The following is a 25,152-nucleotide window of genomic DNA, read 5'->3' as shown; positions in this document are numbered from 1 at the left end:
AACTTTCCTATATGAATCATTTGCAGGGATACAATCTCTCCAAATGTATACAGTATAACATAAAATAATATGTAATAATATAAATAACATACAATAATCAATAAATATTATACACACACGTATGTATGTATGTATATATATATATATATATATATATATATGAGTTATATATAACACAAATGTAAACGACTAAATAACTGCTTCATGTTTTGTTATAAAAATCATGTTAACCTTTGACAGACCATGTCTAATAAACACAGTAACTCAGTCTAAAATGTATGACAGTAGAATCCATAATATATTTCAAGGTAACTTTTGAGTGTGAGTTCTTTCATATACAATGAGCTCTTACAAATCCCAAGTAATAATATTTAAGTCATCGCCAGTTGCAAAACTTGACTTTTGATATTAGTAACTTTGATGTTTTCCATGTGGCTTTTAAGTGCTTTGGTTTTGTTTGGTCAGAAGCCAAGTGCCGGTATGGCCCTGTTTTGCATCTGTTTGCCAATATCCCCTTTTGGTAAGAGTTTTCTAGGTTTGTCTGTGTATCATCTGACCACTGTGACACACCAAGTATTTGCTGAAGTCCACTTTGCTCCATTAGTAAACGTATACAACTACATAAAATCCACATTAACTCATGGGAAGCATAACTGAGCAATCAATGCTAAATGGATAATGTTGCTCGTGAGATTCAGCCAGAGATGGTGAATTTGGCTTTAGCATGTAAAAGTGGTTTTGTTCCAACCATTTGGCTTTGCTAATCAGCACATAAGCAGGTGAAACTGGAGGACACTGTGGCAGGACTTTAAACATTACAACTTCTGTATATAGCATAATGAGGCTGCTATGCCATGACAAAATCAAATGATGAATGTTTTATTTTTGACAGGTCACTTGGTAAAGGAAGTGGACTGTTTGGTATCCTTTGCCTGCTTTGGGGACAATGTCTTGGCAATCCCATATGGAACATGAGCTGCCACCGTGCCCAGCTCTGCTGCCCCCTCGATGTGAAACATCTGATCATCGAAAAAAATGTGGGGCTTGATTTTCGCCAGCATGGGGCCCTTTGGGGCTCCAGCCAGGAAGAGGGCCTCATCGGTCTCCAGGCCCCAGGATCGCAGCGTTTTCAGGGCCCGCGTGCCTGAACTGGCTGCACTACGGGCCGTCACCAGATAGGTGCGGATGGGGCATTCCATGCGCTGGTCTTTGGCATAGAATTTCTTTTGCAGTTTTCCCAGAGATTCCAAGAATCCTTTTAATGGCCCCTACAGTGTAAAAAAAAGACAACTGTTAAGGAAAGAAAGGAGAAACGATTCATTTTTGAATTTGTTATTAAAAAGCTTCTCTGTCAATGAACCACCAAGACTCTGAAGCAGTACTGCATCTCATACTGCATCGCAACGTGTAACATTTTTCACTTGTAACGCTGCATCTCACCACTGACATACATGATCGAGGGGCCTGTTTTCGTGGGTCTTTTCATGCTCAAAGAACTTGTCCAGGCCCTGGGTTTTAAAGATTCTCTCGGACTCATCGGAGAACAGCACAGCATCTCCATCAAAGGCCACTCGCAGCTGCGTCTCCGACACCTCCACTGCCTTCTCTGGTCTGAATATGGTGGCCGCGGCAATTCCTTCAGGACCCACAGGAGCGGGACGCTCCGTCAGTAATCAGTGGTGTCTGCATGTCTGTAAATCTCATACCACATCCTCGGCAAAGCTTGTTTCCAGGTTCGCTCATTCTCACCTTCCTCTAAGGCCTCGATTACTTTTGTCGAGTTTGCAGACAGGTACAGGTTGGTATGGTAGGCTTTCAGGTAGCCGATTGGACTGTTACCTCCGGTCATACAGAAGCGCTCAACGGATAGCTCTGCGGAAGGCCGAAATCGCTTGCATTTACAAGAAGGTCTACTCTACACATATATTTGAGCACTGAGAGTTGGCTACCTTCCACCCACCTGTTGCTTAATCACTGTTAAAAACTAGCCTGATTACAAACTGGAAAAAATGAGAAAAACTCCCTTCTTTACATTACATTCATATGCTCAGCCAAATATATGACCTACTATTTTATTTCTAACATTATGGACCACACTGTTTACCTCCTCTGATCATTTGAAAGATTAGAGATGAAGATTAGAGATAATCTCTCAGATCCAGTTAAAGGTAAACATCACCGGGATTTTAGACACTTACTGTGGTGGTTGATTGAGTTGATGAGCCTGATTCCAACAGTAGCGTGATTGTTGGTCATCAGAACCACATCAAAGAGCTCTTCACTCCCTGGATAGAGAACCCTCAGCTGTGTATTTACTGCTTCCAAAGCCTGGATGAGACACACAAACAGACCCCCTCCCTCACTCACATAAATGTGAAAAAAAGATCAGTTTAACATGATCATTCAATATCACTCGCATGATATTGTACGATATCATCAACTGCATCATAAAACAGTGGGACGACATTTTGTAAAATGCATGCTGGCTTGAGAGATCATTCCCATGCGGATGTGTTTGTGCCAGACCTTAACAAAGGGGAACGCAGGTCCTGGCACAAATGGCTCCACCTCGTGCTCCATCTGGTACTTCAGGTACGCCTCCATTCCCTTCTGCTGGGAGATCTGCTGCTCAGTGTCCATGTTGAAGAGGACCCGTGATGACACGGCAACAGTGATAGCATTTTCTGGCTTGGGCTGCAAAACACAAACAATACACCACACACGCTTGGAATAAGGCTTCAACTGAACTCCAATATTCCACCAAACACTACTGGGGTGGTTACTGTGATTAAAGTGTTGTGAAGTTCCTGGAGGAGTAATAGTAGTGACACATGTGCTCCTGACCACAAGACCGGTACTGGCTGGAAGGCAGACCACTCTCAGCTCAGCAACCTTACACATAACAATGACGTGTATAAGAATTTCTGCTACACTTATATACCAGCACAACACCGTGCCATGCACCATGCCAATATCTTATTATACTACAAACGGTTTTACCACCCAAATTCAGAGTCTGCAGTGGCCCTGTGTTCCACAAAGTGCGCAGTCTGTAAGTGTACATTTAAAGTAGGTATAAGTAAACATTGTTATGGTGGATTAACATGTTAGCCTCCTGCACACATGCGAAATTATGATGAAAAATAACTGCAGAATTAATTAATTTTAGATCGCTATGAAATTTACCTATATGTAATTTGTGTAGCAAATAAAAATTAACCTCGTTTAAAATAACCAAAGGCAATAAAATTAACACAACTACACAGTTTGGCTAGCCCACATCTTAGTTAAGCTTTCGTTTAGAATTTACACTGGAGATACCTTTATTTAAGAACTTACAAAGAAAACGACTCCCTCAACTCTCCGCCTGTCGTCGTTTCGACTCATGATCCTTCCTCTTCGGTGAACGGACGTTGGACGTTACCCTCACGCGATGTCTGAATGCAGTTTTGATTTGAATTTGGCGTAACAAAATAGCAACAAAAATACGTCATAATGTAAAGCGTTGGAATCCGCGGGAAACTCATTTTAATTCATTAGCTTCTCCTTCTTGGCAGCTCCCGCGACACACCTGCGCCTGCGCGTGTCTGTGGCGGGCATCGTCAGGCGCACACAGGCGATCTGGCAATCGCATATCCTTCAGTAGGCCTCACAGTGCGTTAAATGTAGCTCAGCATGAGATGAGAAGTGTGAGTGTGTGTGTCACACACACACTTGTACAATTGCAGTACAATTCTTAACATCCCAAGGCCTGTAAAACCTCCATCCCTTACTCGGACTCAAACGCATTTGCAGTGAGAATGAATACGTCCACCAGAAAAGCATGTGGACGCACTGACCTACAAAAGGATGCTGTTTAGACTACAAGTGTTCTCTTGGTGCTGACTTATCAACCTACAAATAAAACTGTGGCTGATTATATAAACACTTCAGAATCCTCCAGGACGATGCAGAGACCACGTACCCTTTTAAGGATCCTCCACTAATCTCCTACAGACCAGACCAAAACATCAAAGACGTGCTCGTCGAGTGAGATTAATGACCCTTCGTATAAGGGCTGTGGTACTGTAGCCTGCAACTGCTCCAGATGTTCTACATGTACATTTATTAACACAGGCACTAAAATAACTGACACAAAAAGATCAGTTGTCGTCCTCCCTTCTTCCTCATACATCACTGTGGGAGTTTGTCTACTGCATTATTATTATTATTATTAGTTGCATTTATATAGCGCCTTTCTCAAACTCAAGGACACTTTATAAATAACCTTTAAAAAAAAAAAAAAAACCACACACACACACCTGATGAGAAGCGGCAGCCAATTTGTGCACCGCATACTCCCAGTCAGAAACCACAGCCCCCTGGGGGCTTTACTTGTATTACTTGTAAGAGATGTAATCAGCTTTCTGCTGGAGAACGCAAGAGAAGGCTTGCTGACTGGTTTGTTAAACGCCTCCCCACCATCAGAATTAAGTCGTGTCCAGTTGTAAGGCATTTTAATCCTAAAGGACACTGCATTAATGACACATCTGTTTGTACTGCCAGCTGTTGCTCTTTCAGCAGTGAAATTAGGAAACACTAAGGAAAAGATCAGATCTACACTCTTGGAACTCTAGACCTCCATGGAATTAATGTTATATTTAAACATCCACCCTTTCACACGTAAACTGGCTTTCTACTACTAATTCAGAAGCACTTTGCTTGCACAGCTGAAGGACCTCTGTCCCAAACATCCTGTTTCTCTAGAGTGCCATTTTCCAAACAGCAAAATTCTAATAGTTTCTAATACATTTGATACCGATTTGTTAAATAAACAAAGATAAATAAAGGAACAAATACTCCTCCATAAATGTAGCTCACAGTAAACGAATCTGCAAACACTGAGTTATTGACCAACTGAAGACCATGTTCTATGAAATTAGCCCGTTAATGAGTACTGCAGATGTAACAAATGCCACAGGCACACACTCTTACAACTCTTAACAGAGGGAGCCTCATCACTTATCCAGGGCATTAAAATATTATTTCTTGCTGCACAGGTAAAAATGTTATGTCTTTTATATCAGTTTTCATAACGCACCCAATTACACATAGTCAAGGCCCAGTACTGTGGTATTTTATTGCATGGACAATATTTCTACTTGATATCTTTTGGTGTAAGGCAGAGTTCAGACTGGGGTAGAGGGACTCCAGGTCTACTTCGACTCCCATGTGAGTAATCAGTCATTGGTTCTCTGTAGTGTTCAACTCTGAACTGCTTCTGTGCTTGTGAAGGAAGACGGCACTAATCTTTAGCCTCAAAAGACCCTAGCCAGATGAACTGCTGGTACCATGTTACCAAGACAACCAGTGATGTCATCTGCTGCCGTAACGCTGCATTATGCGGACAGTTGAGTTCCAGATCCCAACTGGTTATATTCTTTTAAATACTGATTTAAAGGCTGATACTTGGTCTCAATCAGGTAGACATGATCTTGGTAAGAAGCCAGAGCAGCAAATTAGGCCATTTATGTGTATACTGTATGCTTGCATTTATCCAGAAGAAATGGCAGCAGTGACCTTTGCTTGAGCAATAAACTGGCACATAAATTGTTATGACTGGTGTGTCCGAGGAGTTCAGACTAATATTACTTGATTTCACACCTGTAAATGAGCAAAAGAGGTTAATGAGTCATGAGCTTCTGGAAGGAAAAGAGGTAAGCAAGACTTTTAGCTCAGGACAATCAGCTAATGTGCATCAGATGCTTCAGTAGACATGACGACAAAACAAGAAACTTTTTCCCTCCCCCAATGTGGGGGGGGGGAGGAAGAGAACGAGCGCTTTGTTTTGGAAAGAAAAACATCATTTATTACTCCCATGGCATGACATAAATACTCTATTTCAGACTTTGAAAAGTTCACTTATGTCTTATTGGATTGAAACAGCCATTATAAAATCAAAACAAGCTTTGAATAAATAGTGTGTACAATTGTGTCACTGATTTTCTTTATACAGAAAAAGTTATTTTGTACATTTATATACTTTCATAATTCTTGCCCTTTGTAAAATAAAATATTTGTATAGCTCATTAGATCAGACTTCTTTTACTTAAAATGAAAAATGAAACTCAAGTGATTATAGAGGCCTGAGGACTGGCAGCAAGTAAAAGTCCCACTGTGAACCCTACGAGCCCCAAGCTGGCAAACAGCCAGGGGAAGATGTCTTTTGGCTGATACCAAAACCTAAACCAACCTGTAAAATCGGACGTCTGTGTGGAGCAACCTTTACTTAGCGTCATGTCGGCATATAAACATGATCCCGGAAAACAGCAGTGACATCAGAAATGGAAGCAACGCGATGGAGAAAAAAGGGATTGATTAGGAAAACTGCCTAATCAGAAACACAACTGCCAAGATTTGATCCTATTTTACCGTACATGGGCTTCCTACATTCTAATTGCAACGAACGTGTACATGTATATTTTGTATTCTAATAATGAGCGGCTTTGATGTTCTCCATGAGCTCTAATAGCAGATATGACTGGCTGTCCAGCTGTGTGACAGCTGGTTATTCAGCTGCAGATGATAATACAATAATTGTCTGATTAATACGAAGATAAAGACTGAGCCATAAAGAGGTACTATTTTTTGTTTTTTAAAGCTTAGCAGTAGCAGCCACTGATGTACTACGTACATTGAGTTCTGCTGTAAGAGGGCCTCAAACATTGAGGATACCAGACAATGGGTTTGACAAAGCAGGACTGATTTAGGAGCCAGCATTTAGTATTAATAGCAAGCACACTGTACTGTCATATTATTACATTAGCTCTGCAGAATTAGGAAAATCAATTATCTGGGGGGCTATATGTAATTATTAAATGATGGAAATACTGATGCAAAAATGAGATATCCTGAGGCATGTTTACACTTCTCTCTGGCTTGCTAGCTAAAGGAAAGAAGGAAATAAATAAATAAATAATAACTAATAAAAAAAACCTCGATCAGCCTACATTGTCAAATCTCTGAGCATTCTGTGAATGCAGCATTCTTAATGCAGAGGTATGTGCAATGAGGCAAGATCTGATCGCGTGAGTGAGGACGTGAAGGCAAGTGGTTTTAGAATGAAATAAAGTGACTATGCAGACAGAGTGCCCTCAAAAGGGGGGGGGGGGCGGGGCTTATTGAGCATTGTGCGTGAGTCTTAATGGAACAAAAAGCAAAAATTGAAATTTAAAGTAGTGAATTTCATTAAAAAGCTTGAGCAAACACTGAATATATATATATATATATATATATATATATATATATATATATGAAAGCATGCATACAACTCAGATGTTAACGCACTTAATCGGCTGTAATAAAGTAAGTAAAGTGTGTTTCAGTAGATCAGTTAAGCCTGTAAAGTATGTCTTATCCAATGTGGTACCGACCTGACTAAAGGTTTGTCATCACGTAACTAGAATGACAGCCAGCCTCCCATTATAAATAAGGGCTTTTGCTCCTTACCTGATTGGGATGAACAATGTAAATAAAACAAATTACATCAATAAAGTCTTGATATTTTTCCTCCTTTCATAAGTACTGTAACTCCTAAATTTTACAAACAGCAAGAAATGCTTAGTTAGCTCATACTAAAAAGCATAACAAAACTAAAAAGTGGATTGGTGCAGAGGTAGGCAAAAAGGACATTAAATACAGAAAGGATGGGCGTTACAGGGATTTAGCAACTCTAAATGCAGCACTATTTTGCAGCAGTAGTTTGTAAATCTGTTTAATCCTTGGGTTAGCTACAGTATGTATTAAGGGCCAATTTGCCTTCTTTATACAAAAACAAACCAAAAAAAAAAAAGTCTTGATATTAATTTCCCAAGCAATTTTCTGCTAAATAATATTACCGTAAACATTTCTCACACATTACTTTTCAAATCAAATTTAAATAAACTATCTAAAAATTACAAAATTGGAATCAAATAAATAAATCCTAAGTGTGTGTTAATTGCCAAGTTTGATTTTTTTTATACATATAAATTTCTGGTGACAACAAAAACCAACACTGCAGGCCACTTGAGCCAATAATCATGACTAGATTACATATGGCAGCTGCAAGCAAAGGAAAATTCTATTGTGTCACCCAACTGCACAAAACGAACCAGCATAAACACTATAGCCTGAGAAGACTGGGTGGTGTATGTATTTATTTATTGTTTTTTTATATTGGGGGTACTAATGACTGATTTGTGGTAAATTATTTAGAGGAACTCAGTGAAGGGGCGGCTAGTATCCGCCTGTACTGAAGGGGGTACATCAAGGATATCGATAGACATCTCCGTGTAAAGCCCAAATCCTATTTGTTTACCCCTCATCCACTGTCCTTTACACCTGGTCAGGTGCATCTTTAGACCACAAAACCATGCCAGTGCGGTAGAGATCAGAATGGATAAGGATCATATTTCATGTATTTCCTCATTTCTCACTCCAAAAGAAAAAAAAAAAAAAAAAAAAAAAAAAAAAAAAAAAAAAAAAAAAGATTTGAGAACGAAAAATCAAATTACACTGCTCGTCATGAACAGATGAAGGCTCAGACACTGGTACAGAAGTTCAGAACAGTGTTGGTGAGGGGTTGCAGGTGCAGTATCAGTGTCTCATCCAAGTCTGCAGTGATGCACATTCATTGCCAGTAAAAGCAAGAAGGATTTTGCTCTTTTATCATATACTTAAAATCACTTAATGAAGTTCAGCATATATACATGTAACTCTTTTTTGGCCATTCCACATATCCCAAAGCCTCACTCCTATACATTACAGAGAGCAGCATTATTTCATAAATAAAAATATTTGAATAAGAATAGCAATAACAATAAAAAAACAAAGTGTGCTATGATGACCACACAGGCATAATCAATGGTGTGGATTGTGTTAATATTATTGTCTTCATACTCGTCACAGTTGCTCATGTTTGTCATGGTTTACATTCAGTAAGGAAATCTGAGCCCTATAGAACGTCTGGCACTACTTAGTCAAGCTGCCATTACCAAAAAAACCTTCCCTGCTAACAGCCGACAGAAAGCAGTTGATTATTATTATTTTGGCACCTGTTCTGAGGCCAGTGAGCAAGACTCACCAAGACCAGGACCAGGATGCATCGGGGGAGGGGGCGGGGGGAGGAATCATGCTCTTTAAAAGCAAAACAAGAGTTCAGATTAAAAAGGGAAGCCCTATGACAAATACTTTGGCTTCCGTTTTGCAGGGCGACAGAAGGGGTTTGTGCTTGCTAAGATGCATTTATTATCTTTACATCATTTTTTACAATCGTGCCTTGAAAGCTGATTTATTCTTGGGGCTGCCTGCATTATTAAGTAGTGTTTAAGATTTAGTGTACTCATGTTTAAATGTACGCATTTTGAAGTTAAATAAATGTGCATGTGTGCGCACAAACACAAAACTGCGGCTCTGGACGCAGAGTGCTCGTGTTGGCGGGTTGGTGCAAGGTGACAGTTACTGTCAGACTCCGGCCCTGTCACTGTAGAAAGGCGTGACGTGAAACATGTAGCAGTGAGTGCACACCCTCACGGGCTTCATCTGACCGTAGCGGGGCAGCGGGGCTGAGTGTGAAGAGCAGCGAGAGCAGAATATCTGCAAAAAAACACACACACACACACACACACACACACACACACACACACACACACACACACACACACACACACACACACACACACACACACACACACACACACACACGGTAGTTTGAAACACGTTTCTCTGTGCTGCCACGTTTAAAATCAGGAGCACAGTCAGGCCTGAAGCAGGCGTGCCGGGCCGTACCTTCCCACAGCTCCTACAGTGATGTTTCCTCCGGATGACGGTGAACGGAGCCTTGCAGGAGACGCAGGAGCTGCAGGCCTCGTCCGGAACCCACTCAGGAGGGTCTGTGGGGAGAGAGGAGGGCCACGTGATGGGGGGGAAATCTACAGCTAGAGGGCGCTATTCTGGCGTCACGATCTGCTGCTTTAAACAGAGTGCATTAAAGCAACATTCTCTTTGTCCTTCAGACATGACGGAACACCTTCAAACTGGCCGTTGCGAGCTTTGGCTGCGAGCTCGGATGAAGACATAGACTCCTGGCAGAGGGCGCAATCTTCTAGTCTGGCACTTCCCACTCGGGACCCTGCAGAACAACAGATCAGACAGACAGTCAAGGCGGAACGCTCTGCACTCTGGCGCAGGCCCGTGGGGCCCCACAAACCCACGTGAGTCGGCAAAGCCCTTCATTCTCAGTTACTGGCCTTTCTTCTGCTTCTCGCTGTCCCCCTGTTCACACTTCGTTGCCATGACCTCGAACAGCGTCTTCAGGATGCTCCGCAGGTCACTTGCATAGTTCGTTTGCAACTGATCAGCCACACCTGAAGACAAAAAAAAACAAACCACCTGAAAATACAGCCATAACGTGGCAACAGGTCATATACGAGATAAGCTTTTAAGAAACCATATCTCTAATCCAAGTAGTGAAAGTTAGGTTGACTTGTTTTTAAGATGGTACAGGTTTTCTCCAGAAAGTGTAATACGACGGAATATAGATATTTTTTAAACCTTAGATATAAACTTGGGCAACAAGAAAACAAAATAGGCAAACTAAAGTGTGCTGCTACAAGACATTTTAACCTTAGGGTTTTCTTTTTCAACTGGATAGTGTAAATCTAACAGTGACCACGATAATTATCTGTTTAACTGAAAAGACTATTCTCACCAAAGCAGACAGCAAACTACAGGCACACACAGTAGGAATATACTATATGTAGATGTACAGTCAAGGGAAGACAAAGAGCCAAGACGTCATTACAGCAACAACTGTGCATTCGATTAGGATCAGAGTGAGCGCATACCTGATATACAGACAAACAGGCGATGGATGAGGTCACTGCTGCTATGGAAACGTGAACGTATTTTGTTGTGAGCAGCCAGTCTGGCAGCCTGCAGGGCTATCTGAACTTCCTGGTGATCGAGATCCTCTAACATCTCTGTGCTGGTGGTCAGACTACTGCCAGAGCTGAATGGCAGACAGTGAGACAGAACAGACAGGTCACCAAAGGACAACAGCTGGTGTATTTATTTGTGTGTCAGAATTTAATGTTAAAATAACTAAATAGTTAAACAGAGTTGTTTACCTGGGTGTGCATGCACTGGACAGACTGCATGTGGTGACGGACACACTTTCACAATCACTACTGGTGCCTGAACTGGGAGGGGACTCCAGTAAGCTGCAGCCCACCAGACAAGGCAACAAAAACAGGAACAGAAAAAAAAAGAATTAAGAAGGGCTCAATCTTGAACCTCTGTGAAATACAGGAAGCAGCATCTAACTAGAAAAAGCACATAAAAATTAAAAGAATGAAACTATGCGTTGATCTCACTCATTCTTCAAACACACCCACAGTCCCACCCTCACCCACCTGGAGCTCTTTCTGTCCTCCTCTTTGGACCGTTTGTCCTCTCGTTCATTTGCTCCAGTGCCAGTCACCCCCTTGCAAGCTCTGTCCCAACTGGGGCAACCATCCCCTGTACCCCTCTCCCCAGAGTCTCCGTCCTGGGACGGCGTGGTGCTAGCACTGCTGCCAAGGCACTTCTCACAGCACGAGGACTGGGAGAGGCTCTCTCCCTCCTCCTCCTCCTCCTCCTCCCCTGCTTGCAGGGTAGGCGGATGGTGCAGGGGCATCGATGCGTCTCCTTTCACCACACTTGAGGACCCCACCGCTGACTGGATAACAGAGCTGGTGACTGCGAGCTTACATTTGTCAAGGCTCACGGGCTCGCTGCCTCCAGAGGCACCGGTCTCCGTGGCGACGGGGTCGTCGCGGCCATCGACACAGCCGGCGGCACAGCAGACGCAAGAGTTGAGCAGGCAGTGCGTAGCCACCAGAGCAGCGCCCTGCGGCGCGGTGGGGCTGTCTGGTGGATTGGGCAGGACCACGGCTAGGTCGGACAGACTGGGCGAGCGCGGATTGAAAATCACTGTGGCAGACAGCTTCATTCCCCCTGTCCGATGGGCAATGACCTCGGCGGTCTCCACCCCCCCATCCTCCTGTGACCCTGCCCAGCTATTTACTAGTGGCAACATGTCCGAGGTTACCACGAGTTCAGAGCAGGGGTCATCACACTGGCTGCTCTTACCGATCGACCCATTTGACTGACAGGCCGTCATCCAACCGTTACAGGTGGTTGAAGCAGCAGGGCTGGTATGCGCAGGAGAGGTGGGAACGGCTCGTTGTCCTTCGTGGCCATCCCCTGCGCTGGCCACCCTACACCCCCCACCCCCCAGCCCTTCCAGGTCGTCCATGAAGAAGACACGCTCATCTTCCCCCCGGTAAGGTCCAGGCACGTGGCGGGGGGAGCTCTCAGTACTGGAGGATGCGCCGGACCCCCCCGGGTCCGACCCTTGGGGCGTCTGCGGCTGGTGAGACGGAGACGGCCTCTGGCTGGGTGGGGAGAGCAACGTGGACATCTGGTCACCTACGCGGTGCACCATTATATTGAGCTGCTCGATCTCCTCCTCGTCGTACTGCATGGAGCAGGCCAGGTCCACGTCTGTGCCCTCCACTTCCTCACTCAGAACCTTCTCCTTTTCCTCATCCTCCCCCCACTCTCCGTCCTCCTCTACCAGGGAGCTGCATGGAGTGAGGTCTGCTGCCCCGTCCAGCTCTTTCTGTGGCTCCTGCCCCTGGCTCTCGGTGCCGACGGAGGGGGGGTTGGCCGGCTCTGGGCTGGAGGAGGTGTCGGGGCCTCTGGGAAACTCTCCGTCCTGGGAGATGCACAGACTGCGCTCCAGGGTGGTCAGCTCCTCCTCTGTCAGGGTCTGCAGCAGGTCCCTGCAACATGAACACAAAAACAGCGTGTATAACTGTGCTAAAGGCCAGGCAGACGAACACGGGCAGGCTGCTCCTGAAGTCACACACTGTCATAAGTGCCATGGGAACAGTAAAGCGAGCTGATGACCACAAGGATCCGCTGGTGGCATGTGTTTATTCTGCAGCTCACAAAGGTATTGTAGAGGCCATGCAGGCAAAGAAATGAGCAAAGTCCAAAAGACAGACCCGAGTGGTTTAACCAGTACACAAACAGTACTTTGTCCTCCTTACGGAGTCTCCAAGCTGTAGTGAGAGAGATTAGACAGGTCAAGAAACACTATGAAACACCTGACATACTAGATATCAAGAAGTACTACGAACACAGAAGTACCTTATTTTCTTCAGTAAAGTGCGAAAAGGCCGGAAGAGTTCAGACATGTCCTCTGGTTTGTTTTCCAGGTTCAGAGGTCCATCAGGATATACCACAAGTCCACTAATGACACACCGTAAAAACACAAATTTAACTGCCTACAGAACAGTGTTTTACTGAAGCAAAATGAAAATGCTGATTCATGTGAGACATTCATCTAGAGTAGCATGAAGTGAATAAATCACTCACCAGACAATAGCTAGTCGGGGAATTGTAAACATCAGAGCAGGTTCATAGTCATCGATCATGTCTTGAGTGAGATAGTCAAGCTTTAGAGCCCTTGAAAATTAATGTCACACAGGGAATTGTTGAATTCATATAGTGATCCAATTTTTGCCCATGGACAGCAAGTCCATCAATTTTTATTTTTGAATTACTTCAACATAAAAATTACATCATCCAATCAGAAAATTTAAAAAAACTTAGCAGGCTATTTAATAAATCATAATAACAAGGTGTATTTAAATATGATTTCAGCATAGGCTTTACACAACTTATGTCTGTCATGTGCGCATAGGACAGCGGTAAAGGTTAAGGCTAAAAGTTATTTCAGTGTGTGCCATTATGATGCCTAGGATACAACGTTTACTACTACTACTACTACTACTACTACTACTAGCCATAAAAAAAAAAAAAATCTATCAAAGGAGAAAAACATTCATTGCATTTAAACCTGTTCCACACAAAATACGAATGACCAAAGTTACAGGTGGATAGGCATCACTAAGCGAGTGCTCTGCTTGAGAAAGTGTGTGTGTAACTGCCATGAGCTCTGGAATCAGCAACTAAAAATGTTATGGTCCACCTGCATTAACCAACCATGAAACTTCTCGACATGGAGATGGTCCGCCTCCTGTCAATTATGTTGCCTGTGCACACAGCCCTTAGTAGGGTACACAAAACACTGAGTGTGTATATCTTTAGAAAGAGGGCTCTTGAGAAAGTTTGGATCCAGGGCATAGAAAGGCCAAGTCTGGCCCATGTTAGCAAGAATATTAAAATGGAGTACAGCAGTCTTGCAGATGATCTATGCATGAGTCCTTGTAAGTGTACAACTGCTACAGACTTGTATGTGTGTATCAGTCACTCACCTCTCTACAGTTTCACAGAAGAGTACAATCACTTCCTGCTGAACGTAGTATTCTCTTGGAGATTTCACAGGCACCATGGCTGACACATAACTACAACACAATCCACACAAACACCACGTGAGAAACACACTGTCTGGCAATGCACTAACAATTCAATTACAACGACAATTACAGCCAACAACGTTAGCAACATGACTTAACATAATACGCTGTGGTGTGACATAATCTGACAAAGTAGCCCTCCGCCCAGGGTGTCGTCCCCATGTGTTGACCTTCACCGTCAGAGAGCCTACCTGAGCTCGAACTCGGCGAACAGGCCGTCGAAGTGCCGCAGAGCGTGCCTCATGCGCTCCGTGTAGAAGTTGAGGTCTCGCAGTGCTTGGTCACGTGTGATGTTGCGCACTTCCTCCAGACTGCGCGTCAGGTCTTTAGCCAGCGGGCGCATCGCCATGCTCTCGATCTCGCGGTTCATGATGATAGAGCCGGCCGCCAGGCACTGGAGACAGGGTCAGTGTCAAATACACAGCATCAAATTCACTGCGGGGGCTCCCGAGTGGTGCAACAGAAAAGTATTTGCCCTATCATCTCGAGACTGTGATTTCGATCCCAGATGATGCCACAGCTACCAGTGGCTGGGAACCTGAGAGAGCAAGAGGGGGGGGGAAAAAAAAAAAAAAAAAATTGGCTGTGCTCTCAGGGAGAGAGGGTTGGCATGGTCTCTCTCTCTCTCCCTCTCTCTCTCTCTCTCTCTCTCGCGCGCGCGCCAATTACAGCTAAACTGGCCAATCATGGGCATCTATGAGCTCATGCAAAAGAAAGGGGGTGGATAACCCCATCCTCCAGGTGCCTGACGCTGCATCAGCTGTAGCTTGAGATGATGTGGTGACTGGCTGCACGTGTCTCAGAGGAAGCACGTTACTGCACGTGACAGCCCTTGCCCTCTCTAGTTGGTGTTACAGTGGAAATTGCCAGATGGGTGGGAACTGGCTATGACTAAAACAGAGAGGGGGAGGAAGGAAACAGGGGTCAAATCCACTGCAGGCAGGCGTCACCGAAGAAAGCACAACCTTTATTTTATCCTTGCAATCCTCACTTTTCAAGACAATAAGCAGAATTAGGGGACAGTGTCTGGCAAAACCTGTTCCCAAGATGGCAAAAGGAAGAAGGCTTGAGAGGAGCAGACCCATCAAACCCGGAGTGTACCTCCGCCCCGAACCACAGCTGTCCTGCAAGATTATCATGACGGATTTCCTCTGGGAATTTGACGCAGAAGTCCCTGTTGGCCCTGTCTTCCGGTATACACTCGTCCATGATCTGGTTTATGATGTTCAGCACGTTGTCCTGCTTAGGGAGAGGAGCAGAGGGGAAAAAAGACCAGCACAACTCAACATGAGGTCATCCCCCGTCACACCTAAAGTTCCACCATGAGTTTGCAGCGTGGTGGGGGGCGGAGCTGTGAAGATGGGACGGGGGCCTCTACCTGGCAGGAGCGGAACTGGTTGATCAGTAGCGTGCACCTCTGAGGGTCCTTCCTGCCATCCAGGCTGTCCAGCTCCGAGGCCACCTGATTCAGCTCCTCGTCTGCATAGTAGAACTGTGCCAGTAGCTGGGGGTCCGACCTCTGCGTCACACCAAAGGAAGAGCCATGAGTGCACGGCATCTAATAGGAATTAGATCCACTTAAAAGGGATCTAATATATATGTATCAAACACCCATAGTCCTATACAATTTTTCATGCCACAACATAGATCAGATGTGCTGGGGTAAGTTATACTCGGAACTGTTCAAGAGGACTGAAGTTGGGAACCCCCTTGATTAAGCAACAACCCTGGTTACTGTGCATATTAAGGATTGAAGACCTTTCTTTAAGGAAAGACCCCATGCGTGAACATGCACATGAGCGTGTAGACATCCACAAAGTGAGCAATAATAAAGAAAAATTAAAAAGACTGCCATGGCACTGATCCAGAAGAAGACCTCCGCCCTCCTCCTGTTTCTCCAGGCAGGCCATCATGGGTCTGGTAGGGAAGAGTTCCAGAGTGGATCCCAGCACTGGCCTAGCTTTGACCACTAAGGCCTTATGACATGTTGTGTAGTATGCTCCTATGATTATGGTTTTCTCTACATAGTAATCATGGTCAATAATTCAACAGAGGTCCACCTTACTAATTCAAACAAACACAAAACCCCACCACTAAAGATCCACTTATTTAGTAATATGCATAATTTTTTTAAAAACAACAATGGCCAACATCACAGAACTAATTGTGGATGTCACCTCTGCGCAACAATGCATCATTGCACTGCAAAACTGAAAAAATAAAAAATGCTAATATCCTGCAAATAATAGTTTATTTCTTAACTTTGCTCAGAGCCACAAATATTCTATTCGCATGTTCTCATTTGGCTTTTCTTGTATCTAGTATGCTATATTTTTATCCTTTATTAAGTTAAATGTCATATTGCTATTTGCAATTACCAAATTAAATTCCTCATAGGTGTAACATAATTGGCAAAATAAAAGTGAATCTGGGGAGAAATAAAAGCATTTTCCATCTATACTGTTACACATGCTAGCTAAATAATCTTACAACATTCAATAAAACTTGGGTTCAGTATTTAGGTCCACAAGACAAACTAGACTGTATTTGAACATGCAGGAGAAATGTTCATTCATTCATTCACACGTGTGACAAATTGACTGAGGCACATGCCTGATACCCAGACCAGTGAGGAGGGTAACTGCACCCAAAAGACCCCAAGATCCAAGACACTCAATCAACCAAGAAGCTTAGGCCCAACTGCCATAGAATAATTACTATTCTCTAGTTTAACAGACTTGAACAAAACCGCTTGCTGTACATGTTCACCACACGTCACCAGGGTTGTGCTACAAGCACAGTTGGGAGCTGTAAACTACAACAAAGAAAAACTTAGTCTGAGAATGAAATAAGATGATGGGTAGTATGGTTTGGCAGAAGTCACGTCACAGCTGGCTTTTTCCTTCCTTTTGCCATTTGGTCTGTGAAATAGTGTGATAATATAATTTTGTGGTTTTCCTTCTTGACTTGAAATCTCAATAATCCTTGACTCTTGAACCTTTACAAGTAAATCTTATAGTTTCCTTTACGCTGATACTTGCTAACTGCCTGCAAAGTGCATGGTTTATCATAATAAGGATGTTAAAATGCCAGATATTGCAGAGTTGTAAAATTTGACCAAATAGGTTAGACAGTACTGATTAACACATTGACTTGCCAAACGGTGTGTAACAAACATCGTAAGCACGACAGTTAGACGAGCGTCAAAATTAGACAAGTGCCCATAGATAGCTAGCAGCATGTAACAGCACAACTTCAGTGTAGGCGAACCCTGGCACACTTCTAAGGTTTGTCATGCCTAACAGTTATGACAGTATTGTTACAGCATATACTTTCTGTTGTAATGCGGCAACAAAGTCGTGCTCTAGACAGCTATTTTGAGTCCATGATGAAATTTGTTTGCCACGATGTGGCACAAAACGACAGGAACTGTGAACAATCACAGTATCTGTAAGGAACCTCACAGGCGGGTCAGTAAGTAGATCTTAAAGACAGAATCGGGTTCCTTTGACGACATGCCCAAGGCTTGCTCACTGTAGCGGATACTCGGAGCTAGAAACAACGTCTGATTTGCTCAACCTTGCTGACTTGCATGCAGGCAGTAATTATTCACAAGATGTGCACCAGTTAAATCCCAGACAAGCACACAGACCTAATCCAATCGTTAATTAACCACGGACTCGGGCCACGTCACGTTTTACATAAAAAAGTCTAAAGTTGTTGAGTAAAGAATTAGTCCGACATGGATGAAACATAAACCAAGGGAGGGGGAGTGTTGTGTCCATTTGTTTACTCGTCAAATCCAGAACTTTACTACCCGGTTTTCAATGTCTGCATTACTGGCAGACCAACATCAGACAGGGAAAGCTGACCAGAGCTAGCATCCTAAGCTAACCTACCTGTCTACTTTAATCACTGGGTGATGACGGCTAAGCTAGCTGTGGTTTTCACACAGCCCACATAATAAAGGTCATTTTGATAGCAGGAATATACAATCAGGTGGAAACATCCACCAGGAACGTCAGCAAGGTGCACACACGGTCTAATCGCTGGCTACCTAGCTGATTTACCGACACTGGAGACGCACAGAAAACAGAAGACAGTCCAAACACACTCGGCGTCGGCTCTCCTCAGTTAGCCTAGATGGCCAACTACAGCGTTAAGGATGTGTCGGTGTTCGGTAAACGGTAGCCAGCTAAATAAAGAGAGAAAAAAGTCCAGTTATTGATGGCAAACTTACCTTTGGCTTGTACAGCCACTTTCGGAAACGATTCATCATTGGTTACGTCGCCAGCTTACCGAGCTTCGCTAGCGACCGTTAGTAGCCAGGTTGCTAACGCTACCTGACGAGCCTGCTAGCTAGCCGCTTAGTCTACCTCACCAGCCGGCGGGCAGCCTGAATTCAAACAATTTCGAGGTCACTGGCGGTCCTTAAGATGCGTTATTCGGCCGTGCGTGTACGGCGGCGTTGACCTCGGCCCTTATACCCACTTGTCCCGATGCCGTCTCTTCCCCCAAAATCTGTCCTTTTCATGACTGAGCTGAGCAGGTACGTTGCTAACTGGATAGCTAGCCGGACTGCGGAAGTAGGCTCAAAGAGGCAAGAGGGATTTTCGTCGGGTTGCCAGGTGCCCCTTTCTTACTCCCTTTTAAAAATATTGTGTCAGAGTCGCTCCTTATTGTTTCCCCTTAACGCAGGAGTCCTAGTCGTGAACAAACACTTTTATAAATGCCGAACTCTTTTTTTTAGTACCAAGAAAAATCTATTTGTTTTGCCACAGGACCATTATAAGAAAATGATAAGAAAGTGTTGGGAAACGCCCCATTGTTGCGTGGCAACAGCAAAACACCATACCTTGGCTGATGGGCCGAGTGAAGAGAATGGAAGATGCGTTGGACATGTAGGAGCGATATTTCAGACGCAGCTGTACAGTTTGGAGGGTAAGTTATTTTTGTTCACTGCGGGATTAAAATGTTTTCTTGTCGCACAAAACCCCCAAGTTCTAATACTTCCACTGTGCGATAAATGTAATCCATAGCAGCTGTTTGTAGGAACATTCCCAGAATGAACTACAAGGAGCTGGTTAGAGAGCTCATTGCACTGCTGGAGAAGTATGAGCCAGACAAACAGTGCGTGGAGAGTTTTACAGAGGATTCAGCAAAAACCCTCGAGGTATTCTTTTAAAATGTTAATTTCGTAAACATCATAAATGCAATGAAGCTTTCTGTAACAATTTATGGCATTACAAAAGTTGCTTATAATTTTCCTGTGTCGTAGAACCGCCCGTCTGATGAGCAGACACTGATCATTGACACTGTTTATGGATGCATTGTGCATCGAAAGCTTCTGGATATTGTAGTGAATGCCTTTTATGTTCATAATGGGAAATCTTTACTCAAAGCCGATCGGAACCAGTTTCTTGGTAAGGGTGCATCATAACTGAACTCTTTTAATGAAGCGTTGAGGCCTATATCAGAATAACTTATGTTCTTTTGTTTCTCAGTGGTCTGTTACCTTGCCATGTTCCATCTTGAAGAGCTTGGTCTGGAGAAGTTCAGTGCGTTGCTCAAATCTCTGGACAGCTCAAAAATGCACAAAGTAAGGAAATGCATGGCAGCCTACTGTTAAAAATAACAAGTGAAACAGCTATTGCAAATGTTACAAGTAACAATGCAGAATATGTAGTTCAAATGAACCAGACCTTGATTTCTTTACAGAAACGAGACTAAACTATGATTCTCTATGATAATTTTAATCTTTGAGTAATCTGTAATACTTAACATTTAGTCATTATCATACGTATAACTTGATTTCTTTTTAGTATGTGTTTATCTATTCATCAGTGTTTTAGGTTAACTGACACTCTCAAATGTTAAAAGGTCAAGAAGACTATTAAACAAAGCAAATAAAGTTTCTACATATACATATATCCATAATATGTTGTTCTTGGTTTCACCTGGACTCAGTTCCTGAGTTTCTTCTTTGATGCCAACAACCTCAGCACTTGGATCTTTGGAGAGTGGAGTCAGATCTACGATGCTGTGTATGTAGAGAACATGTGGATAGCTCCCTTGCTGAGGTAACGCATACAAAATACAAAATAAATCCTTTACTGGGGAGGATACACAATAAGACACCAGTTAAGTTTTGTTTTCTTGTTAATGTTGATTAGGTGGCAGACTGAGATTGAAGGTCTGCTAGATCACCTTGAGAAGAAGGCAACCAAAGGTGCTCAGCTGAAGAAATTCCCCAAGAAGTACACCAGACCTCAGGAGTTTGTTCTGACCAAGTCCAAACCTCGAGGCCTTCCTGCCCCAGAGGCTCTTCCACAGCAAGAGAAACACAAACCTGTCAGTAGCAAAGCTTCAGAGCCTCCTAAGCCATACGACACATAGTGGTAGATCTTGGGACGTAATGAGCTTTGTTATTCTTCTGTGTCTTATGCGAAGCACTTTGAATTGCTGCTGTGTATGGAAAGCGCTATACAAACAAGCTCCCCTCGACTTGCCTTATGATGGGCCACTTCATAGTTTGAATTTAAACGACGCCCATCCTGTGTGTTAATATCTCTCTGGGGGTCTCTCAGTTGTAATTTTACATACACCGGCTTTTCACGCAGGTACCTGCCAGCACCCACAGAGCTCCAAAAGAAAAACAAGCTCTGGAGGTGATCAGACAGAGAAACCGCCTCAAAGCACAGGTCAGACATTACGGAGGTGAAGCCGCTATTGAACGAGATTGTTCACCCTGTTTTGCTACAGTGTGAAAATATCGTTAACTCTGTGGCACCTTTTGTGCATGTTTTTAGTCTTGATATTTCTTCCACTCATAGCAAACTTTGTATGAAGCCAATATTCAGCAGTACCGATGTGCAAACCCACAAAAATCAGAGAAAACTAAGGTAAGAGTCTCTCTGTCCGCATACCAGAAGATTGCTGCTGTCAATTTAAGCTGCCGCTTGACATTTCAACAGCGACTAACCACCCGCACTTCAGTAATTAGTTTCTCATACAAAGAGGTGGTCTGTGTTTTCTGTCAATCAGAATGCAATGTCCCAGATTCAGCAAAACCTCGACACGAAACTCAGATTTGACACAGTTCACACCTCAGGGACTCCAGCCACCCAGAAGGTAGAATAAGAAGAGTTGTGTTTAAAGAACAATTTACAGCTAAAAACTATTTAATCTAGGGTTGCCATACACTGTATATATAATACAATTTTAAATACATCTCTGTATTTGTGTTAAAATGATGCAGGCAAACAGCTTGCCCATCAGATTGAACACAACGGCTATTCTGCGGGAGGGAGCGTTGTATAATCGACAGATAGAAGAGGAGCTAAATAGGTACTCCTATCAAACTCCTTGTCTTAAAATGGCACAAAGCAATGAATACAGCTACTAAACTGGGCCCTAAAAGCTCTTAGTGTTAATCCCATTTTAAACGAGAAATAGAGAGAGTTCAGTGTGATACTTGCTCCACCATTTTACAATGATCTTTGTGTTTGGATGCTTTTGTGCAAATGTAGCACTGACCAGTTCAGGGTAGTGCACGTTTTTACAGTATGATTAACGTGCGCACGTGTGCTCACAGGCTTGAGCAGCTGGCTGAAGGCGCGAGCGAGCCCTCCTCGTTCCTGCGGTGGCAGAGAGAGATGAAGGAGAAGGACTTGCAGGAGCAGCTGGCCCAAGTGGAGCGCAGGAGGTTGGAGGGGAGGATAAGCTACGAGGAGGCTCTGCTGGCCCGCCAGCGTGTCCTGGAACTCAACCAGCACAAAGCCCAGCTCAAGAAGGAGGAGGTCAATCCCATCTAGTAGCAATACCAGTGTTTTAAACCTCCGGGAAGTTGGTTCCCCGTCTCAGATCGGTTGTGGGAGTTTGGATTTTTGAAGTACTGATGTTACATTTAAATGTTTTGGCCAGGAATATCACAACTTCTCAAAACCAAGCAAAATATCTAACCTAATTAGTGTTAATTGCTTGCACTGTATTTGTGCTGATTTGTGCCTGTTTCATGGTGTTGGTGGTTGTTTTTTGCAAATACATGTTCAGTTCTGTGACTTGTTATAGTATCTTGGTTGAATTTGTCAAATCAGTATTGTTCAATGCACAAGTAAGCACAAAATTATGAATGAATGGTGAGTTTTATTTAATTTCTTTTTAGATGGGGTGCTGACTGTTGCATTTCAGCAATACATAGCAGCATTGGGGAAAACAGCATCAACTTTTCTATCTCTTGCACTCAAATTAAAAGAAAGTAATTACATTTTTAAATGCGTAATGATAATCTGAGAGCAGTTGGATTTTTCATGTCTGCAATCTCACCCATGCCAGCCTAACGCGTTCGTGTGTGTTTGGCTCAGACTGCGGAACTGATGCGTCAGTATGCAGAGAAACGATTGCACGAGGAAGACGGGGTGAAGGAGCTGATTCGGCAGGTGGCCGACAGCCACAAGAACTCCAAAGCTGCTAAAGTCAAACTGCAAGAGATCAAGCGATGCATTGGTGAAGTCTCCCTTTAAAAGCCATGTGACAAATCCTGGTCTTTAAATGAGGACTGGAGTATTCACATGTGTTTGTGTGTGTGGGTGGTGGTGGTGGGGGGTGTTGCAGTGAAGGAGGTCTCCGAACACACCCAGCATCTCCTGCGTCAGGCGCTGGAGGACGCCCAAGCTGAACTGAGTCGGAAGTTTGACCTCATCCGTCAGATTCGAGCCATCGAGTCGGTGCCTCACATCAGGCTCAAGTTTGTGGACGACACAGAGGTGCTTAGCGTTGCAAAACGACACTAACACTACACTGGGAGCACTGCAGTGGCTGACCTGGCAACTGCTGGCTGCCTGCCTCAGACTGCAGGTCATGAGCTGCTGGGCGAGATGTCTTTGGCTGAGCTGCAGGAGCGCTTGGCCCGGCTGAGGGAGGAGGGGCAGCGGGAACAGGAGAAGCGGAGACTCAGGATCCTGGAGGGAAAGCGGAACAGGGAACAGCTGCTCCTGGAGCAGCTGGACACCATCGCTGTGCGCAGGACTGCTGTGGCACGTGCCACCGCACAAAAGTAACCGCACAGCTACTGTACCTGGGGGGGGGAACAGAAATTAAAGCTTGATACAGTGCGTTGCAATTTAAAACTACATCAATAATCCCCCTGGTGTCTTTTGATGGTCTCACCTATTCCTTGTAAGATTATATATGAGGGATATATATAAATCAGGTTTTTGTATTCCTTATGGCACATTTGCACTGTTTTGAGGTCACTTTTACACAAGGACAAATTTTTTTACACCGACTCGTTTCAACCAAAGGATAAATAGAGCTTGATGGGCTTTTAACACATAAAATAAATAAAAATTAGTCTTTCCTTCACAATCAACATTCATATAGAATCTAAAATGACTAATTTCACCATTATAGCAGGCGTGTGAAGACGTTTTAAGCTGTAAACATTAAAAACAAACATTGCTATAACAGCTATTTTAAGAGGCGTAGGTGACCTTGTCTCTGTATAAACCAGGCACGAGGAAGATCAGACCACACGGGCCAAGCTGCAGGAGGCTGTCAGCACGGACCAAAGAGTGGTGGCCTTGCAGAGGACTTTGGAGATGAGGCAGCAGGAGCGGCAGCAGAGGAGAGAGGCTGAGAAAGCTACAGCAAAGCTGACCCAACACCTGGCCGCGCAGACGCTCAAGAGCTACAGCCAACAGAAGGCGTGTAGAACGATTTACCAAGATCACCAACAGCCGCATTAATCCTGTCAACTGAGTAGTTTTAATAGGTTTATTTTAAACGTTGTATTTAAAGCCCTCGTCTTCCTCCAAGCAGCGGGCAGTGGAGGAACAGCACTGGCTACAGCTGGAGCGCACGCTAGAGAGGCAGATCCGGAGAGACGGACCGGTCCAGGGGACAGCCACCTTATAACGACCTCTATAGCACATCCAGTTTGTGAGAAGTGGACCATATTCAGTTAGCAGGATGAATGAAAGCTAAGAAATTGAGAAAAACATGATTCTAGTACTTATGTACCTGTGTACCAAGACATTACCCACAACATACGGTGGAGTATAATTTGGAAGAATGCACGAGGAACAACAATTTTAGTATTTCATGTTAGACAGACCAGTTTAATCTGAACTAAAGGGCAGAAGTTACAATGTCTCACAGGGGGAGAAAAAAAATAAATAAAAAAAAATAAAAAAATCAGTCACCAATAGATGTACACGGTAGGAATTACAACAATTACAAAGCCAAAAGGAGGAAGAAGTATTGCACCATTTACCACCATGAAATTAAAAGGTCATCAGTTCCATGACTAAATACATATTGCAGGTCATACACTCACTGTTCAGCGCATGGTTTGTTAGAACACAGTAAACGGAACTTGGGTATTCAGCCCAATAACAGTCAAAGGAACAGGCTGACACGCCAGTTGACAGATCACCACATTCACGTCTCAACATGCCACATTCCACACCTGCAACTGTCATGATCCCCTTTTTTCTTAAGGCTTGGAAGAGTGCAGTGGGCACTCCTAAGAGAATTGCTAAACTACTGCTGTTTTTATGATCTACAGTACTTAAATGTTATCATGACATTTAAATACATACTGTACATATTTAGAAAACATACCTCCATACAGAAAAAAAGTCATTAGTAAACCTAATTCAAAACGACTCTAAATTAATGTTATTTTATATGAAAAGTAATCCAA

At 43.7% G+C, this 25,152-nt stretch overlaps 3 protein-coding genes across 3 annotated transcripts; 1 reads left to right on the top strand and 2 right to left on the bottom strand.

The window, feature by feature from the left end:
* Window positions 1-238: 238 nt before the first annotated feature.
* Window positions 239-3,582, bottom strand: nt5c1ab (5'-nucleotidase, cytosolic IAb). The gene is made up of 6 exons (XM_027019601.2): window positions 3,340-3,582; window positions 2,527-2,694; window positions 2,199-2,328; window positions 1,750-1,872; window positions 1,452-1,636; window positions 239-1,268 (listed from the first exon to the last, which is right to left on the bottom strand). The coding sequence occupies exons 1-6, from the start codon at window positions 3,385-3,387 to the stop codon at window positions 894-896; spliced, it is 1,029 nt and encodes a 342-aa protein (XP_026875402.1). The 5' UTR covers window positions 3,388-3,582; the 3' UTR covers window positions 239-893.
* A 4,578-nt stretch (window positions 3,583-8,160) lies between these two features.
* On the bottom strand, window positions 8,161-19,045 carry zfyve28 (zinc finger, FYVE domain containing 28). Its single transcript, XM_027019600.2, has 14 exons — window positions 18,688-19,045; window positions 15,826-15,966; window positions 15,549-15,686; window positions 14,639-14,841; window positions 14,346-14,435; window positions 13,444-13,533; window positions 13,216-13,317; window positions 11,433-12,845; window positions 11,148-11,240; window positions 10,866-11,029; window positions 10,269-10,385; window positions 10,049-10,150; window positions 9,808-9,911; window positions 8,161-9,615 (listed from the first exon to the last, which is right to left on the bottom strand). The coding sequence occupies exons 1-14, from the start codon at window positions 18,724-18,726 to the stop codon at window positions 9,484-9,486; spliced, it is 2,928 nt and encodes a 975-aa protein (XP_026875401.2). The 5' UTR covers window positions 18,727-19,045; the 3' UTR covers window positions 8,161-9,483.
* Window positions 19,046-19,070: 25 nt separating this feature from the next.
* cfap99 (cilia and flagella associated protein 99) lies at window positions 19,071-25,112 on the top strand. Its single transcript, XM_027019598.2, has 17 exons — window positions 19,071-19,075; window positions 19,229-19,388; window positions 19,487-19,620; window positions 19,726-19,870; window positions 19,952-20,046; window positions 20,415-20,527; window positions 20,621-20,798; window positions 21,068-21,148; window positions 21,281-21,349; window positions 21,492-21,578; window positions 21,706-21,794; window positions 22,042-22,246; window positions 22,811-22,952; window positions 23,061-23,212; window positions 23,297-23,502; window positions 23,959-24,151; window positions 24,267-25,112. The coding sequence occupies exons 2-17, from the start codon at window positions 19,244-19,246 to the stop codon at window positions 24,360-24,362; spliced, it is 2,130 nt and encodes a 709-aa protein (XP_026875399.2). The 5' UTR covers window positions 19,071-19,075; window positions 19,229-19,243; the 3' UTR covers window positions 24,363-25,112.
* The last annotated feature ends 40 nt before the right edge of the window (window positions 25,113-25,152 follow it).

This window comes from Electrophorus electricus, chromosome 13, assembly GCF_013358815.1.
Source record: "Electrophorus electricus isolate fEleEle1 chromosome 13, fEleEle1.pri, whole genome shotgun sequence".
NCBI lineage: Eukaryota > Metazoa > Chordata > Actinopteri > Gymnotiformes > Gymnotidae > Electrophorus > Electrophorus electricus.
The sequence above is the reverse complement of the archived record's forward strand: the minus strand, read 5'-3'. Positions and strand labels throughout refer to the sequence as shown.

Excerpts from the sequence above, each read along its gene's own strand:
- nt5c1ab (XM_027019601.2), bottom strand. The coding sequence starts at position 3,387 with ATGAGTCGAAACGACGACAGGCGGAGAGTTGAGGGAGTCGTTTTCTTT. Across the intron at positions 2,695-3,339 it reads TTGAGGGAGTCGTTTTCTTT|CCCAAGCCAGAAAATGCTAT; the intron begins GTAAGTTCTTAA and ends TGTGTTTTGCAG. Across the intron at positions 1,269-1,451 it reads AAAACAGGCCCCTCGATCAT|GGGCCATTAAAAGGATTCTT; the intron begins GTATGTCAGTGG and ends TTTACACTGTAG.
- cfap99 (XM_027019598.2), top strand. The coding sequence starts at position 19,244 with ATGATAAGAAAGTGTTGGGAAACGCCCCATTGTTGCGTGGCAACAGCA. Across the intron at positions 19,621-19,725 it reads ATTCAGCAAAAACCCTCGAG|AACCGCCCGTCTGATGAGCA; the intron begins GTATTCTTTTAA and ends CCTGTGTCGTAG. Across the intron at positions 20,528-20,620 it reads TGGATAGCTCCCTTGCTGAG|GTGGCAGACTGAGATTGAAG; the intron begins GTAACGCATACA and ends AATGTTGATTAG.
- zfyve28 (XM_027019600.2), bottom strand. The coding sequence starts at position 18,726 with ATGATGAATCGTTTCCGAAAGTGGCTGTACAAGCCAAAG. Across the intron at positions 13,318-13,443 it reads CCCCGACTAGCTATTGTCTG|TGGACTTGTGGTATATCCTG; the intron begins GTGAGTGATTTA and ends GTGTGTCATTAG. Across the intron at positions 10,386-10,865 it reads CCTGTTTGTCTGTATATCAG|GTGTGGCTGATCAGTTGCAA; the intron begins GTATGCGCTCAC and ends TTTTGTCTTCAG.